Consider the following 19,796-nt stretch of genomic DNA (forward strand, 5'->3'; position numbering starts at 1 on the left):
TTAAATGTCGACTCCATTATATTTCATAAACATTCAATACAATTGACCTCTCAGCAGCCCCTTTCTCACTTACTGCACATCTGGATGTGCTCCGGAGTTTATTCCATGGCCTACACAGAGTACATAGGCACAAAAACAATCAAGCTCAGACTAATCTGTACTAACAACATTTAACTTATTCAATGAAGTCTTCCCTGCACCTATAGAAGTTACTTAAACCTATCTGTTAGCTCAGTATGTGGAGAATAGTGGGACAATTAAGATTTTCAAAACACCATTGTGATATCGTCAATATCAAAGCAATCCAAACAAGCACCATTCAATTGCACTGGAATTTTTTTTTATTTACATCTTCAATATAAAATATACACATAATGCAAGATTGCTTCATTTATTCATATTACAATCATTTCTCAATCATGGGATATTTGTAACAGATCTACAGCAGATTATTTTCCTCATTCTCTTAATAAAGTGCCAGTATTAGATTCAGAGAGTGGATGTAGGCAGTAAGCAAGGTGGGAACACAATAGAAGCGTTTAGCAAACATTCATTTCACAATTCCTTTGTAGTTTCAAATGCAACGCACCAGATTTCAGAACGACATTCACTATGAATCTTAAAATGGCGGTAAATGGCGCTTCATTCATAAATTACACTAGAGATTTGGGAAAGGTGGGACTACATTTAAGATGTTGAATAGACTGTGGTGGTGGGTGTGGGGTGGCGGGGGGCTTAAGACAAGGAGAGAAAGGATGAGGTTTTAAAAATTAAAATTGGGTCAGTCCACATTTTTCTCCACTCCTCACATATCCCATATGGACTAGTTCAATACAGTAGAAACAAAAAGGAGTCTTTATCCTTCAGAACTGTATCATATGGCTTCAGAATCTTAACGGTTTAAAAAATGAGTCGCTATAACACCAGGATAGGCCAGCCTGGACTGAAGATACAGTAGCTCTAGAAATGAAATCACTCTAACCGCACCCCTCCCCCCCACCCCCTTTCAAATTACCCATTGATTTGTTCTAAAGTGTTTGAGAGTACAAACTTTGTTAATATTGTGGATTGATGAACTATTAAAAGGCAAGAATATTCAAGTTTTTTTTTTAAAAACTTTTGTAAATAAATTGCATTTAATTTCTGGATCAGAAAATGTAACATTGTTCTACAACTTGTTGAGGTATTTAAATACAGTGCATCATTTGAAAGCCTTCAAAATAGTTTTAAAGATTGGTAAAACTTAATATAACTGCATTTGTCACTATTCAGTAATGAAACTACAATGTGGTCCAAACATTAATGCTTTAAATGGAAATTTTCTTTCATACAGAGTTTCTCAAGATATGGCACCATCACTATAGTATGAAGAGAAATGTGTTTGACCTACCATAAGAGATAGAACTAACAGTGAATTAGATTACATCCTGTGCATTCCTACACAACGGCCATCGGGACTACAAGGATTTTAAATGTAAACATCTTAGAATGCAGAGTTAATTGCAGATTAATTATCCATTGAGTAGCCAATAAACTGGAGTCCAACTGAATAGTGGGATCTGGTAGTGAAAATAAAGCACTGATTTCCAATCCCTTAAGGCACTGATAGACCATTAACACAATCTGAATGTAAATAAATATTTTTTGTGCAACTTGATAAACCAGCATATCAGAATATCACTCCGTGTAAATGCACAAATATGGTTATCTAAAGGTATTGTTTGCATACAGAAAAATAAGTATGCCACTTCTTCATGTACCAAATCAATGCAGATCTTATAAGAGCAATGGTGTGCTTTCACCTGCTGATGGCTCCTTTGTAAAGACCTGTGTAAGAAGTGTCATGGAGCTTTTCATTCGTTCTTTCAGTGGTGGAATATGGTGGCTTGGGTCAAGAATGTTGGTCTGTCTGCGCTCTCGGTCACGCTTCCAGGTTTCATATGGATTTGATGGGAACAAAGGTTGGTTTCTTTCTCTGTGAAATTGGAGCACTATACCACTTACGAACAAGACAACCCATACAGTTAGCATAATATAGTCTGTAAAAAAAGGGGAGAAAAACATAAACTTGTAATTTACTACATAACCCAATCAGATTAGCTGCAAATCCTTTTTCGCAAACCAAATCTGCACTTGACAAGTCACATTAATAACTATTTGAAGTCTTTCTGCACTTAGACCACTGAAATGAAATGGCTTACAAGATGGGCAATTGCAATGCCAAAATGACAAGTTCAGTGATGTAGTGTAGCACGTTAGCAGGTCCATCACCGGGAATATTCTAGCTGTCTCAGGAGGGGACAATAAGGTTAGCTTGTGGAAGAAGAATGCATGGCCAATGGGTCTGCATCAGTGTCAACAAATGCCAAGGAGCTGTGTCTGGCATAACAGAGGGCCAACAGAATGAGCAGTGAGCAGGGAGGAATTCCACAGTAATGCTGCTCTGAATTCTACGCCTGACAAATGTTATGGATTCCAAGAAAACCAGGAACAAAAGAATTTAATTATTTGGTGTCCCGGAGTCTTGTACTGTTCGCAACTTCATCTCAACAGAGGGAAACTATCACTGTGAACTCAGTTGGCACTCAATTGAAAATGTCTTGGCCATTCAGCTGTGTTCAGAATGTCATGCAGATATTTGCCAGCTCTGGAGAGAGGAGAGAATATATTCTTTGGCTCAGCTGGTTGCGTTTATACTGTGAAGTGCTTAAAGGAGTCATGTCTAGACATTCCCCTAAGACTGTATACTTGTTAATGTTTTGTCCCACAGAATACACAGTCACTACATTTTACAGTATATTCTGTGAAGCGCTTTGAGACGTCCCGAAGACATGATAAGGCGCTCTATCAAATGCAAGGATTATTATTATTATTACCATTCACGTTTAACTAACACTACTGCCAAGACATTTAGTTTATTATAATTAAGTTCTTGTAAGCATGGGATCAGAATTTTCTTGTTCTCTTTACACATAATTCCTGACCTTGGTCATTAATGAATTGGATTACTGCAAACAATCACAATTGACTGAAAGAGCAGAACTGAAATGAATTGTAAGGCCTGCATTTCTAGAATGAGCTTGATCGTTAAAACAACGAATTACATTTGTATAGTGCCTTTCATATCAGGAGGACGTCCCGAAAAGCTTTTAGCAAATTTTAATGATTATCCAATAGCCAAAATAATATGTACATATGAATTGCTGCCCTGTACAATCTACTTTCATGTTCAACATTCAAATATATTTTTATGACTATTTATTCATTATCTGGGAAGCTGCAGACAGCAAAACAGTTAACTGAATATAGACAAATCCCTCAACTGCTTCTCAGACCTTGTGATTTCTAGACATTAAGTTGCTTGTTAGTCGATTGGCGGATCGCTTTCCGGGGGTAATAATCCCTTCCAAAAAAAAGGGGTCACTCAATCCATGACTGAATGTGGGATGTCACTGTGCGCAACTGGCTGCTGCATTTCGTGCACAAAATACAGTCACTACACTTTACAGTGTACCCTGTGAAACCCTTTGACGTCTCAAAGACATGATAAGGCACTATATCAAATGCAAGATTTATTATTATTATTAAGTTCTTTGCAATTTTAGAAAATTCCATGGTTGCATTACATATTATGCATTTCATACTTACCAAGCATCTGGAAGGGTACATTAGTATAGGCTGTGTTGAAATTATCATTCAATGCCCGCTTGATAATATTCAGTGTGATATAGGCGAGACTGGTGTAAACAAAACTGTTGATGGCTAAAATAACAGCGTAGGAGCCAACAAATCCACAGGTTGTTATGTTCAGCTGATTCACAAAAAATAATAAGGCAAATGAAATTTACAGAGCAACTTAATGAAACTTAAGTCACCAAATTTGAGCATTTCATTTAAAGGCCTAAGGTCCTTTAATCTTTTCATTCAAACTGACTTGCTTACATCATCATCATCAATATAACAAGATACTTACTGCTCTTGGATATTTAATGAAAGGCAGAGGTACAAGAAGAACCACACATAGGAATATCACCCAGAAGATAGAATCAACATGAAAAATCTTCAAATATCCTGGAACAGACAATTACTTAAGTTATTATACAAATACTGATTTCTATACCGGTTAAACCACAACAATGTGGATAGCATTTTATTGCTAATTCGCGAAGGAAGCAAAAGCTGCTTCTTTTCTTCCCAAGAAAGAAAGTTTGTGAAGAGTGAGCATATGCAGGAAACAAAAAAGGCCTATTGCATGCGTGCACAGTGACACAGCCCATATCACAACAGAGTTATAACCAAATTCACACCATAAAGAATTGCATCATAATCAGCTGAATTCTTGAGTGAGGGGGGAATGAAGCAACAGAGTGTTGGCAGTACAAAAAAACTGCCTACCTTTTGCCATCTTACAGAAATAACGAGCGGATCTATAAATAATCATATTTAGCATAAATAGTGACAACAGTGTATGTTAGACTTAAATATGGAAAATTGGTTGCAGTTTGGGGTTCCCCCCCTCATTATATAGAAAGGTGAACATGGAGAGGGTCCAGTGGGATAATATCTGGGAAGAAAAGTTTGTTTTGAGAGAGAAAGAGAATTATGAACAGTTTGGGACTTTTTTTTAACTGGAGAGTAATACCAGGAAAGCATCTAAGCTTTTCAAAATTATGAATGAGGATAAAAATGGAAGAAAGGGTGATGGAGGAAGAGAATGAACATTTACTAGATAATAATTTGGGGAGGACAAGTTTGCAGGGCTGCGGAGAGAGAGCAGGGGAGTGGGATTGATTTGGAAGCTCTGTTCAATGAGCCAGCACAGACACGATGGGCCAAATGGCCTCCTTCTGTGCTGTATAATTCTATGATAGTCAGTAACAAGAAAGTCTGAATATATATATATAATAAATAACTGTTAAAATAAATCTATAGTATTTAAGGAAATTGGAAATAAATACTTCAATAAAGGTGTGAAAAAATAGGAGAATGAAGTCGATCATTCCTTTGTAGACGACACAAGCACAGACATGATGAGATCAAAATGCTTTCTGTATTGCAAAAGATTCTATGATTCTTCATATAAAACTAGTCATAGGAAAAGGACATGGAAATTCCAAGAGAGACCGCGATGAGTCAAGCACACGTTTCCTTCAATACTCACCGAACGGTGTAAAGAAGAACAAAGATGAACATAGAAATCCAAACACTAATCCCACCAGTGCCATACAGAAGACAACTGATCCAGATCTCCACCAACACGTCAGCAACAGGCTGCCACCAACAAACCCTACAAGTGCTGCCAGGCCCAAACGGACTGAAACAGGAAGGACTTTGATGAGCAAGATTGCAATTTCAAAGACATCCACACGCAGACTTTAAAAAGTGCTTTGACCAAGAAAACACACACACACACACACACACATCTGTGCCTCAAGTACACAGTACAGGAATTTGAGATTTCCAATGCCTAATGGATGAAGCATCAGACTTTAAATTACCATCCCCATGGAATCAGTGAGCCAAGACACTGCTCTTTCATACAATTAGATAGAATGTGCAGCACTGAAACAGACATCAAAACAGGCTATTTGGCCCAAATAGTCCATACCAGTGTTTATACTCCATGTGAACCTCCACCCATCCTAATCCCCTCTATTCCCTTCTCCTTGCATGCTTTCATTCAGAACGAGTGTTTATCCCCGGTTTAGCGCAATGACAAAAGCTTTCCTCTCTACACATTCTCTAGGTGTTCTTTATGGAATAGGTTGTTTATAGAGTGATATAGTGGGTACAGAAGACCAGTATCTCAGACACCAAAGTTAGATGAAATGTGAAACAAAGTTATAAAACAAAAAATCCCGAGAGTGAAAGTAAGACATTGGAACAATGGTAACTAAAAAGTGCACACTGCAAATGTAAATGAAGCTATAGTCAAATCCTTTATGGGATTAAAGCTACATTACCTAACCCAATTAATAGTCCCATGCAGTGGCAAATAGCTGAATTGCAGTACTGAAGGCAGCATTATATAGTTCTATTCACACATTGTGTTTTGTATTTTGGTACACAAATAGTATAGTGATCAACTAAACCCATTTTCTCCTACGTTTACCAATTAGTATCTCAGCCATTGTAAGTGCCTCTAATAAAAATGGGTTTATTAGATTTAAAGCCGTTCAAGATGGCTTGAAAGTCTTCAACTGGTTATGCACAAACTTCATATAATTTTAGATTTTAAATCTTAAATTTTAAACCTTAATTTGTACTTTGAACTGAATGAAAGACCATCATTCCTCAACTCAATGCTAATGTCTTATTCATGAAAAAGTTCACTTACTATCATAATCCAAGGATGTTGTCCTTGTAATCAAAACAAAGAACAAAAAGCTTGACAAGATGAATCCAATGAAGAATAATTCTGAAAACAGACACATTTACTTAGCACTGAATAATACAAAAGCAAAAGATTATTCGTGTCTGTTATGCTCCACAACTCGAAAGACATTTTAAACTTAATTTATACTTTAAATCTGCAATTCTGCACACCTTTTGCGATTTAAAAAAATGATTACAACTCACGTTTGCTTCGATAGAAACCTCTATAGAGAGGAAATCTTTAGCTGGAATTGAGTAAACACAACTTTTATATAGAGAACCAAAAATGAGTGGCTGTATTAGATCTGTATAAGTTTTGGGTAAAAATATTAAAAAGTTATAAAACCATAAATGTTATAATTCACTGCACTGGAAAAAAAAGTGCATACTACTTTGACTACCAGAGTCTCAAATTCCACTAACATAAATATTGAATCCACGACTGTTTGTGGGACACTGCTGTGCGCAATTGGCTGCCGTATTTCGCCCACAAGATATACAGTCAATTCACTTTGCAGTAATATTCTGTGAAGCGCTTTGAGATGTCTCAAAGACATGATAAGCCGCTATATCAAATGCAAAGAATATTATTATAATATAAAAAGTCACTCCCCAGGTTGAAAAGTTGCAGCAATTTGTGAGAAAATGTGGAAAGGCATGGTATTACTGTATCAAAAGGACATGTAGAAAGAATAACCATAAGCAACAATCATGCAATATTTCTGCTGTGATACTCAATCACTGTTCTGTTCCTTCACAATTTTTGCTATTTGATGATTGATCATTGTAATAATGGGTTAAAACTGAGGTCTAGAAGTTTTATATCTGTAAAACAGTAGACTACAGACAAACACTCACCAACTTTCAGAAATCTATGCCCAAAGAAGCATATAAATAATCCAGCAAATCCAACAGACACAAAAAGTATTCTTGTCGATATTCTTTCTGAAAATGGAAAAATAACTCAATTTTAAAGATACCCATGATTTATGATTAGTAACTTTGAAATTCAATTCTCGGAAGTGAGTAATTTAACCATTGCTGGCCTTAATACAAAATGCACCAGCTTTAACCACAGCATTTACATTTTAACTCCAAAGACTTAAGCAAGAACGCTATAAATTTTGTCTAGAGACGCTTGCAAAACCAATTCAGTTAACACCTAAAGGGCAACGTGTGGGCAGATGCAATCAAACTAGGCTTTGAAAAACAGTGAGATAAGAATTGTTAAATTCACACAAAAAATTGCTTTAAGAACAATTGCCAGTGCATATTATTAAACAACACAACTAAAGAGGACTATAAAGGATATCTAGCGAAAAGTCAACACAGTAAGTTAGTTGCATCACACTTCAATATAGAGGGAAAAATGCTCCTTACACACACAGTTTTTCTTTTTTTTCTTAATAATGTGAGTTCGCTTACAGCATAATTGAGGTGTGTACCTCGACATTCACTTACCAAAATAACTGAGCCAGCTTTCTGTATACATGCACAGAAAGTGCATTAGTACCAATTAATGATTGCACAGCTATAATACTGGTTGGGATTTTATGGGATCTCTAACAAGTTATGATGAGGCTTTTTAGTACTACAGTAACAACACAACTGGTATAATTGTTCAGTTAGCACTGTAGCCAATTTTGTGTTATGCCAAATTATCTGTAGATTATCCATAATTGCTCTTGTGGCTCTGTGGCCTTCCAGTAAACTTTTTTAGATTCAAACTATAATTCTATAAATTGTATAATGGCTTATGTTTGGTCATCCCATTATTGGGCCAAATGAGTGCATGAAGTCTGAGCATGATATTTTTATTTTGAAGAAAATGTTAGCTTTGCGGATGGGAATGAAGTGCAATGAAAAAGCTAGCGGATGCTTTTAAAGCCACAGGCAAATACAAAGAAAATACCACAAATTTTATCATGATCATGTATCAATTTAACATTTAACATTTAACATGGTTAGACACACACATTCAAATATTAATTAAATTCCTAAGTCAATACTTACTTAGAGTATAGCAATTGTCCATTTTTGCTGTGAAGCTGCAGGCATACGTATGAACTGGTATATAAGGTGCAGATGTGTTTAGTATTAGATCCCTGACAATAATGTTATAAATCACCCCTTGGCCTGGGATAGAAGATAAGGTCACACTCTTCTTATCTTGTGAACTCAAACTTAGCAACTAAAAACAGAAAAACAAACAGGAAAACATCAAAGTCATAATGGTTTCTTCTTCCTCAACCTCAGCTTGAAGTGCATCAACTATATGCCTAGAAGAAATAATTTGCCAAATTTTACCTTTATTTTAAAATAGGTCAAATAGATATTTAAATATTTAGCTCCAAGTATAAAAGAAAAAAATATGATTTTTTCCAAGTAAAGGGTAAATCATCACTGTACTTTATATTGCCAGGAGCTCAATTTCTCAACACTATTAATGTTGAATTTCTTAAACCAACATAGCATCCCAGCTTTAGGTTACTTTTGTTACAATTACAACCATTTCCTCCCAGCCCTGTCTTATATTGTACATGCAAAGTCTATAGAACAGATATCACTTGAGATTACCCCACGCTTTGTTGAAGGCAGATAAAGACTTTTTGTTAAGAACATCTATGAGATTGCAAAAATATGAAGCCCAAAATGTAATTTGGTGTTTAGGCTATAATTCCATTTGCCTTAAAGATTGAGCAGAATTGTCAACATTTCTTAATTAAAAAACAGTTTTTTTAAGAATTGAAGAAAACCTAGCTTCCAGAGCACAGTTGGATTTATGCATTAATTAAGTGGGTGGGGGAGGGAGAGGGAAATGAGAACAAATAGAGTGCAAGAGTAAGAAAGATTAAAGCTTTGCACCCTTTCTAATTAGCTGCATTTCCTGAGAACAGGACGTTGTGCTGAGTCTGATTATGAGTGGTAAGTTTTCAGTTGTCCAATTTCACTTCCTTTCCCAAAAAATATTTACGGACGTACCCAAATGCCATCTTCTTCTATTTGCTGTACATGGGCCATCTTCGGAAGCAAGGTATAGATAACATCTTCACGAAGGTTATTCTCTGGCATGAAATACTGATAGATATCGTATCTTAGTCTGTAGTTTTGACCGGAATCAAAATCACAGGAGGGTGTAGATATTCCCCTGTAATACAGAAAACATTATAAATTACCTTTAAAATGTCTGGATAGAGACAACAATCAAATAGCCTCAACAACTTGTATTTATATAGTGCCCTTCACACAGGCCAAGGACTAAATGCTTCTATCCTCCTATAGATAAGATGATGAAGGACCTCCTGTCCTCATGTCACATTAGAAGGACCAAAGGTCTGCAAAAAGCCAATATGCTGTTATTTTGAATTCTTCCAACACCTACACCAGATCCTTCAAAGGTGATTACGCCTCGTATATCCACGGTATCCACCTTGATGTGTCGGCAGAGGTAAGCGGATCCTGTTCAAGTTCCACACTACCAACTGGTAAAACCACCTCTCAATGGTTTGGGAAATACCTCCAAGTTGTGGGCAGGAGGATTCTCATGCAGTTCACTGTTCTCACGCATTTCAGACTTCCTCACACCTCGTTCCATTTCAAATCACTTCAAAAGCTTAAAACAATCACTTTTGATTTTACTGAAGCACCAAATGAAGAAGTGGCAGCAATTATAGGGGCTTTTTTTAAAAAAGTACGTTAAAACAAAAGCAAAACTGAATTTTTAGATTGTCACAAAAAAAAGGACTATTGTACCTGGGATAACCAAGATTAGCTGGTACAAACTTCAATATTGCTTCATATAGATTATATTGCAGATACAGGTTTGGATCGTGAGTCAAGTCAAATCCCAGATTACATCCACCAGGTACCGGATCTGCCAAAGAAATGTTAACAACAAATGAATCCAACAGCAAACCCTCAATTATAGATCAGTTACAGAAGTTGTGTTTCAAACAAAATTACATTTTATAATCCTTAAATCAAAACACCTCAAAGTACTTTACAGTAATTACTTTCAAGTGTAGGGACTGTTTACATGTATACACAGAAAGGTCCTACAGCTCTGTCTATACAGCATGTTCCATTATGTTGCTATTTTGGATAGTCTGCTCCCTTTGCTTATCTAGATGGAAGAAAAAGAGAGGCTTTGACTCAAAGCCTGGGATATGCCACTGACTTGAACTAAATTGAATTGTTTCAGTGTTGGGAGAATTGATTATTTAAAAATCAAAAAAGTGAATTGCATCACAAGAGAGAACATTTTAGGGTTGAAGCATGGTTACGGAAAAGCTGGTTCCAATGTGCCACTGTAGAATTAAATCACTGAACAACTGAATCTTAAAATGAACAACAACAACAACTTGCACTTATATACAGCCCTCCATACAGGGTAGCATCTCAGAGCGCTTGACACTATCCTGCGTGGAAAAATCAAGTCATCCGTTGAACATTTAGGCTGATTTCTGGGAATCTGAATCACCACAGTCTTACCTATGTAGGCCAATAGCAGAGCTAAATGTTTTTTCCACAGATGGGTGGAGTGCTTAGAAAAAAATAACCACTTCCTGAAATATCTAAAGATTATTGCATTGAAAAATGAGGCGAGATCATACCTTTGTGGTGGCTGGTATTTATGAGAATTATGTTTTCTCAGATTAGCAACCTTTATATTATCAGTTTACAAAGTGCGATTCGCAGCGATGTTGCTAGCCACAAGAATTTGCACGTTTGAACAGTTGAACAAATATTAAGGCATTTTAAGTAGATATCTGTCAACTGTCAATTTTATATTGGATTTTGAGGTTTAAAATGGTCACATTGCCTCTGCTATTTTGAACCCTTGCTACTCCATGGTTCTAATAGGATATTAATGCACCTAGTGATGGAATCTACAGTTTTTAAATCACCTCGGGAACAAAACTCAGAAGACATTCTAAAAATCTGCTTCTATTTTACATACTCAAATTAAGTCCAAAGCAATAATTTTTAAAAAGAACACAATTCAACTATACTACAGAGTGTCAAACTGTTATGAGATCACAAGCCTGGATTTCCAGTTGCACAAACCTGCAATTTGGCAATTATTTCTTAAGGTAAGTGAAAAGTTGCCAGGATTCTTGGACTTCAATCAATGTAAATATATGAAGGGGCTCCAGCAGCTAAATCTAGTAACTAAGTTACATCTGGTTGGTACCACTTTTGCCTTTGGGTCAGAAAGTTGAACTTCACAGCCCTCGTCTTGAGTTCATAGGAAAGCTGGAAACAACACACATGGCAACCAAATGACCTTAAATCATCACAAAAGACATCTGGCATATGTGAAAAGGAACTCAGGCTGTGCACAACATGTACAGGAAACGCGGTCTACACTGTAACTGTGTCATAATCAAATTCGCACCTTAAAGAAACAGGTTGCAATGGGGCAGCGTTCTATCAAGTGTCAACCACTCTTGCCTCAGAGATAAACAACAAGATTACATTTGTATAGCGCTTTTCACGTCGGGAGAATGTCCCAAGGCGCTGGACAGAGTACAGCATTTCTGACCCGAGCTGGGGGACGGGGGGGACGGGGGGGGACGGGGATAGCCGAAGGTATGGTCGAAGAGGAGGGTCTTGAGGCGGGACTTGAAGGAGGCTAAGGAGGGGGTGAGGCGGAGTGACTGGGGATGGAATTCCAGAGGTTGGGGGAGGAGGGGCTGAAGGCTCTCCCGCCAATGGTGGGGCGGGTGGGTCGGGGGACGTGGAGCAGCCAGAGCCGGCTGAGTGGAGGGAATGGGCGGGTTGGTAGGCGGTTAGGAGGTTGCAGAGGTAGGGTGGGGCGAGGCCATGGAGGGCTTTGTATGTGAGGACCAGGATCTTGAACTGGATCCTCTGAAGGATAGGGAGCCAGTGGAGTTGGGCGAGAATGGGGAAGATGGTGTCACGGAGTTTGGTGCGGGAGAGGACACGGGCTGCAGAGTTCTGGATTATCTGCCGCCTGTGGAGGGAGGAGTTGGGAAGGCTGACAAGCAGGGCGTTTGCATAGTCGAGCCTGGAAGTGATGAAGGCGTGAACAAGAGTTTCAGCGGCCTGAGGGGTGAGGTAATGGCGGAATCGGGCGATGTTACGCAGGTGAGGGAAGGCAGAGCCGGTCATGGCTTGAATGTGGGGGAGAAAAGACAGTTGAGGTTCCTGACTGGCGGTGAGTTGTAGTGTGCAACCATGGAGGTTGATGTTGCCAGAGCCTGAGGTGCAGAGGCGCTGGCGCGAGGCAATCAGGAGGGCCTCAGTCTTGTTCACATTCAACTGTAGGAAACTTGCCCTCATCCAGGACTTGATGTCCGACAGACAGTCTATCAGGACAGCAGTGGGCCTGGAGGTGAGAAAGTTGTGGATTGAAACCACAGATTGAGACTTTGAGTTTATAGTTTAGCTGATACTCCAATGCAGTGCTGAGAAAGCATTGCATTCTCAAATGTGCTATTCTTAGATGTTAAACCAAGGGCCCATCTGCCTGCTCAGACAGGTATTAGATTCCATAGCACTCTTTGAAAAGAGAAGAGATTTTCTTCTTATGTCCTGGCCAATAAACCCCCACATAAAATATTGGTCATTTGTTTCCTGCCTCCACATGTCACATTGCTTTATGCAGTGTTTGTTATAAATACACAGTCACCACACATTACAGAAAAAACTGAAATGCTTTAAGATGTTGTGATGTGATAAGACACTTATTATCCATTACAGGGATTATTAATTCAACCCGTTCAAGCAACCACCTCCATTCAGTAACCACTCACTGTTAGCACCCAGCCTGGAACAGCCCAGACAGATTTGGAATAATAAACCACCTCTTTTCAGGAACCACCCATATAAAGCACAACAAGAGGCCGAACTTTGTTAGTCCTTTTACACCTTGTGCCTTTGTACCAACACCCTTTTCTGAGGCGAAGCTTTCTGGGAAACAGTCAGAAAATAGCCAGCGACCACCAGAAGACCACGTGGACTTCTCCAGCAAACAACAACAAAATTGCATTTGTATAGCGCCTTTCACGTCGGGAGGATGTCCCAAGGTGCTGGACAGTCAGTGTTTCGGACCCGACAACTTGTGATTGTAATTGAATGATCTGTAAATATTTGTAATCTTTAATTTATACAAAATTAATTTCAATTCATGGGTCTAAAATACTGTACACTGTCCAGCGCCTTGGGATGTCCTCCTGACGTGAAAGGCGCTTATACAAATGTAATCTTGTTGTTGTACATGCACTATATTTTTCTGTACACTTAGAAATTCTACACACCACCAATGAACCCTTACTCAGATTACACCTTTATATAAAGGCTACAATGGCCTTAATCCCCTGAGCAATTGTTGAAGACAGCTTTGACTGTAATATACACAGATAGAATTCTCACAAGTTGCACCACAATATCACTGGAAAGTTGGCCGAAAGAAAAACAACCACGTTTATAAATGAGCTTTGCTAGGACTATGTGACAGTCAAGTCTAACCTTTCTCGTTATAAGGCAGAATGGCAGCAGATGCAGAGACACTTTGATTGAATGAATCTACATACAACACTGATGTGCTTTGTTTAGGCTTCAACCTGAGGAGCAAGCCAGTGTCTTCACCAGTTTTTGACGTTTCTCTTGTAGAAATCTGAAAACATGAAACAAATCTTATTTTTTAAAAAAGTAAACATCAGGATTTAATTAGGATAACAAAGCAACTTTATAGTCAGACAGTTTAAGATTTAAGCCTGGGTTTTCAAGACACTAGGTTTTAAAAAAACATATTAAATAAATCTATTGATAATTCACATAGATCTGATTATCGTTTTCTTCAATAAATACATTTATTGAATGCTCGTCTAGTGAACCAAATATTGGACATGTTTTTTCACCTAGTTCAGTCCAATTTATTTTCCAAATGCAGGATACATCAACTCAACACTAGAATCATTTTGTGAACAGAGATTTGCACTTTAATGTTGCCTGCAATTACTATCATTAGATCTTGACATAGATAGTAATGTGACAGCCAGTAGCTGTTGTTGATCAGTAGACATAACAAGTGTAATGTTCAACTGTAACAAGTGGTAACATTTTAGAAAAATCCTGGATTATTACAAAATATGACATACCTTATTAAAGGAAATAGTTGTATTGGTATGTTGTGTGTGCACTTGAAAGATGATGTACGTTACGTTTTCTGGAATATTCTGTAAAATGGCTTCAAAGGATACATTCTTGATTAAGTATATTTCTTGAAATTTTCCAAGCGAAAATTCAATTAGACCTGTGAAAGAGAATCACAGTAAATAGCTGCTGCACATCTACATTTCACTGATGTACAACCACATGATAGTGAAGAGTTTCATTGAGCTGAGCACATATCATATACAGAAACAGGTAAAAACTAAATTTAAAAAAAGCAAAGACAACTGGAAAATACAGAAAACATGGATGGGCTTTCCGCAAATGTTTCAGAAAAAAATTCCCAGTGATTACTGAACCTTTTTCCAACCCAACAATGTAACCACGAGTAAATGTCCCGTCAACCATATTGTGACGATACTGTGGGGAATGCATGAGCTATAACCCAGTATACTGTTAATAGACAGAGTGAGAAACTTAAAGCACTGACTTTCTATTTTGAAGGAATTAATGAAACAGGTGAAGTTTCGACAGCCAAAAGGGTTTATTAGCCTGACCTGAATACCCGGGCCTGCTATTAACTAGCCCTAAAAAACTGGAACACTGAAGAAACCAAAAATCAATACAAATTGAAGAGCATCTGAATAAAAATAACCAACATGACTTCAGAAGGACAGACCCTGCCTGATCAACCCACACACTTTCTAAAAGGAAATCACATTCTCAATTGACAGTAGGTTTGATCAGACAGACAACTGACACACAGAAATCAATCACTAATTTGCACAGAAGTCTCCAAATCAAACAATAATAATAAAATAATCCATGCATTTTGATATAAAACTCTGCACGTCTTCTAGACGTCTTAAAGTGCTTCACAGAACATACTGTAAAGTGAATTAACTGTATATTTGTGAGCGAAACAGAGCAGGCAATTGCGCACAGCAGTGTCCCACAAACAGTTGTGGATTGAAGTGACCAATTTATTATTGTTTTTTTCTTGAGGGATTATTATCAGGCGTGTGGAGTAAGGAAACTTGCCCAAGGTTTCACCCTCCCGGGAATCAAACCCAGGTCTCTCGCTTGCGAGGCGAGTGCTCTAACCACTGAGCTACAGGACTCCACTTCTGAGAACTACTGGGAATTCCACATATAGATTGCTTTGTATGGAGTACACACTCTCTCCCCACCATCAACTTACCCTGATCCTCGTGTGATGGGAATATAAAATTCTCATCCAGCTCCTGTTCAAGCGGGCAAGCATCAGGAATCCTGCCAAATAGTGCTCTCATTGGTAAACTATGCGCTTTAGCAGATTAAGGAATAGGTTTGCAAGAGACAAGCCCTTTGTGGTACTGTTGGAGGTTAACCAGCTAAAACCTTTTACCTTGTCAAGGTGGGTGGGTGTGGCGGCGGCGGAGTGGGGGGGGGGGGAGAGATAATGCAGGCACATTTGCAGAACAAAATCTATGTTTGAAGTCTAAAGATTGATTTTAAAGTCAAAGAAACCTTGTGATTACATTTATAGCTCAACATTGCCAGGGGCAAAACAGCTCATTACAAATTCACACATGATCAGATTTTACAGCATCTTCAATACTCTGTCCCAAAGTCTGCACTCTTAACAGAGGCTTCCTTATTTGAAAACTAATTTTGTCTCATGATCGTATGAAGCAGCTGATTACATTCCATGATTATAGCCAAAAAATGTCACATGATATAACAAGACAGACAAAAGCGTACTTTTCAATTCTCTCTGATACATGCTTAGAATTCTTCAAAACCAGTAATAGAAATCCCTAACTATTATAGATTTATAGATCAGTATAGACAACCATATTGCACTTAAAATTCCTTTAAAGAAGTTAATTCTAATTCAATATTTCTGATGGTCTAAACAGGTTTAAAGATATTTTGTATAATACAGCATGATAATATGACCATATTAAAACCCAATTCATATACAGTATACATGAGCCTGAATCTGCCCAATACTGCTTCTTACATTAAATTGAGACTTATCAAAACCAACCCAGAGCTAATCAGTTTATTTCCATATGTTAATGCTAGTGAACACAGTAATTGGATGACACCTATAACTGAAATGGAGAAAGCAGCATTTCTTTTTTAAAAAATACAGGATACAATAAGTGTCAGATACAGAAAATAAAATAGTCTGAGTTGATTAGATTTTTGATAATGGTTTACTTCCCCAAGTGAGTTTCTTGACATCCACAGATTCTCTAATATTAAGAATGAAAAGTTTTTAAAAATTATACACAAGGATGGATTAAGTCAAGCATTAGTAACAGTTAGCATAAAACACATTAGCATTTTACACTACCACTACACAATGTTTGATGATCGTAGCAATGATAGAAGGACTGCAGCTCTACCTTATATTATCTCTAATCTTACCAAGATGTAAAACAGTCTCACGAACAATTTAGGTATATAGTATCATAACCTTACGCATCAGTTGCTCTCACTATTTTCTTGAAGCTCTGAGGTGCTAACATTTGACCAGCATCTTTAAAATGTTCCGATCAATTTAGAGACTCCAAAAATAAGGAAGTTCACTTGCTATTTAGACAGTTTCTCCTGATTAATATCCTTCCCCATCCAATTTCACGGAAAGCAAGATGTAATTTGTTTCATTTTTGGTGGAATGTTGCTGGCACAAACTCGCAGTCACATGTGTCCACTTAATATCTGCTTCACTGCAAGTTACATTTTGTGAAAGACTTTCGAGACATTGTTTTATATAAAAGTTGTTCTGGAACTGGCGAATGCTTCAGCTCTCACTTTTTGAAAGCAATTGCAGAATAGAGGTTATCATTAGTCTAACGATAAACAATAATAATCCTTGCATTTGATATAGCGCTTCTCACGTCTTCTCGACGTCTCGAAGCGCTTCACAGAATACACTGTAAAGTGAATTGACTGCATATTTGTGGGCGTATCACGGTAGCCAATTGCGCACAGCAGTGTCCCGCAAACAACTGTGGATTTAGAGTCCAAATTATTATTTTTTTCTTGAGGGCTTATTATCAAGCGTGTGGAGTAAGGAAACTTGCACAAGGTTGCGCCCTGCGGGAATCAAACCCAGGTGTCTTGCTTGCGAGGCGAGTACTCTTGACCACTGAGCTGCTGGACTATTATTATCTAAAGCAAAATGAACTGAAAAATTCAGAATTCTAGTAGTTCATACTTCAGAGCATTTGGATCAAGTTAGAACTGGTTAGGATCAAGTCAGAACTGGTTAGGATCAAGTCAAGTATGGGATTGGTGCACATTTATTATAGGTCACTTCACAAGAGGCGAAATGGAAACTCCCATAAAAATCACCTTCTCAAAACAAAAAAAAAATCCAACTTAATGGAAAGCAAATAATCAATAGCATTGAACTTAAAATCCAATCTTGACAAGCGGAACCTCTCATTTGATGCACAGGAATACAATGTCACAACTCAAAGCACTTCTTCCAAAAAAATTACGAAACTCCGAAGTGCAGACAACTATTATGTAAGCAAACAACTGCAGTAGTACCCTCCCCAGAGAGGAAGGCAATGGTGAATAAGCCTCTAGTCAACTCGTGCTATTAAATCTTGACATCCACCTGATCTTGATCAAGATAAGATGCATTTTATATCAATTCAACATTCTCAACAAAATTCGCCCACAAACATACAGTCAATTCACTTTACAGTATATTCTGTGCAGCGCTTTGAGATGTCTGGAAGACATGAAAGGCACTATATTAAATGCAAGGATTATTATTATTATAACTTGGGTCAGCAATCAGTTCCACATGAACATTGCTGTGGTGTTGGGGAGTTCTAATCTGCAGTTCCCCTTGTAGTTTTTTTAAACAGTTCAAAACCTTTTTTTTTAGTTCCGCTCCATATAATAGGAATTTAAACGGTGTCAACCTGGAATTCTCACTTTCAGTCATATATTCCATTTGGCTGGATACCAGAATTCTGCTTTGACTTTTGTTACCCTATAGAACTAAAGATGTGGTTTTTTTTGGGGGGTTGGGTTTGTACATGAAACATACAACTTCTGCTTGTGAAATGGTAACAAACAATCCAACCTTCAGTAGTACTCTCAAACAAGTTTACAGAATTTGTCTGACTTGATCCAACTCCAATTTACAAGTGAATCTCATTTAATCTAGTTCCTCGATTCGCACGCACAACTGTAATACCAGACAGGTCATGTTCCTGGCCAGTAGTGTATATTAATAATAAATAATAATAAAGCATTAAAAATAAAGCAACAGAAGCAGAATTTAAAGCCCAACTTCACCTGTATAAGCCGTAACACTGCAGTGCACATTTTTTTTTAAAAATACTACCAATTCTTACCACTTTTAATCAACTTAATATCAACTTTTAAATGAAAGAAAATAAACTTAGTGGCGTCTTGCTGATGTGCCAAACACGCACCTTTTGGGGTTGTGGGCTATTGAGGACAATTAACGCACCTGAGTGAGTGTAGGTGACCCCCTGCCCCAGAAGAAGAGCGAACAGCAGCATAAAGTGATGCCAGGTGGAGGAGACATCAATGTTCCCCAGGTCCACCACCTCCTTTGCTCTTATGTCGACTGAACCCATCTCTTTAGGTAACGTCCAGTTCTCTCCAAGGCCACCCTCCAGGCTGTTGCTCACCCTTTAGGTGAATCGAGTCGAAAATGTGCTCAGTGTTTGTTGCCACATGTTGCGAGCAGTTCTCTTTCTGTTTGCACAGACTCTTCTCCTCTATGCTTCTCTCTCTCTCGTCTTTCTCCCTTCGTTAACAAGCCTAACTTCCTCTGGTTTACCCCACAGATAAATCGGAGATGATGCATCACCACAGCTGCTATCCTATTAAACACAACACAAGATCCAGCCTCCTGCCCCTCCTCTCAAGAAAAAAAATATAGCACGCACCCAAAACTTTTTGGGGATTTTATGGGCAAGGTGCATCGTGTTTCGGAATTTGTACCAAAGCACGACTTGAAAAAAATGTCACAAGACAAGCTATCCAATCTCTGAAAGTGATTGCCAGCTTTAAAGTGGAAGTTGCTATTATATTGCTTTCAGCTGCTGGCTGCACAATATTATGAGCCCCAGCTGTATGAATATTTAGCCAATATTGTGCCTATGGGTCGACACTTACAAACATATTAATTCCCCCCATTATATTTGTTCGCCCGCAATGCTGCACCACTGCACTTACACCAGCTATATTTTCGGATCGTTTTTATTTTTGCCTCATGGACAAGCATAACACTAACC

At 38.0% G+C, this 19,796-nt stretch overlaps 1 protein-coding gene across 1 annotated transcript; it reads right to left on the reverse strand.

Moving 5' to 3' along the window:
* Positions 1–329: 329 nt before the first annotated feature.
* On the reverse strand, positions 330–19,529 carry tm7sf3 (transmembrane 7 superfamily member 3). The gene is made up of 12 exons (XM_007895390.2): positions 19,004–19,529; positions 14,502–14,656; positions 13,870–14,017; positions 10,129–10,249; positions 9,358–9,523; positions 8,389–8,566; positions 7,234–7,320; positions 6,338–6,418; positions 5,162–5,314; positions 3,974–4,071; positions 3,649–3,811; positions 330–2,039 (listed from the first exon to the last, which is right to left on the reverse strand). Exons 1-12 carry the CDS (start codon positions 19,131–19,133, stop codon positions 1,777–1,779), a joined length of 1,743 nt encoding a protein of 580 aa, XP_007893581.1. The 5' UTR covers positions 19,134–19,529; the 3' UTR covers positions 330–1,776.
* Positions 19,530–19,796: the final 267 nt, after the last annotated feature.

Source organism: Callorhinchus milii, unplaced genomic scaffold (genome assembly GCF_018977255.1).
Source record: "Callorhinchus milii isolate IMCB2004 unplaced genomic scaffold, IMCB_Cmil_1.0 Scaffold5, whole genome shotgun sequence".
Lineage (NCBI taxonomy): Eukaryota > Metazoa > Chordata > Chondrichthyes > Chimaeriformes > Callorhinchidae > Callorhinchus > Callorhinchus milii.

Bases quoted from the DNA above. Each gene is read 5' to 3' on its own strand.
- tm7sf3 (XM_007895390.2), bottom strand. From the start codon at position 19,133: ATGGGTTCAGTCGACATAAGAGCAAAGGAGGTGGTGGACCTGGGGAAC. The intron at 7,321-8,388 runs GTAAGTATTGAC...TTCCATTTTCAG, and splicing joins GGACAATTGCTATACTCTAA to AAAGAATATCGACAAGAATA. The intron at 6,419-7,233 runs GTGAGTGTTTGT...GTCTGTTTTCAG, and splicing joins GCATAGATTTCTGAAAGTTG to AATTATTCTTCATTGGATTC.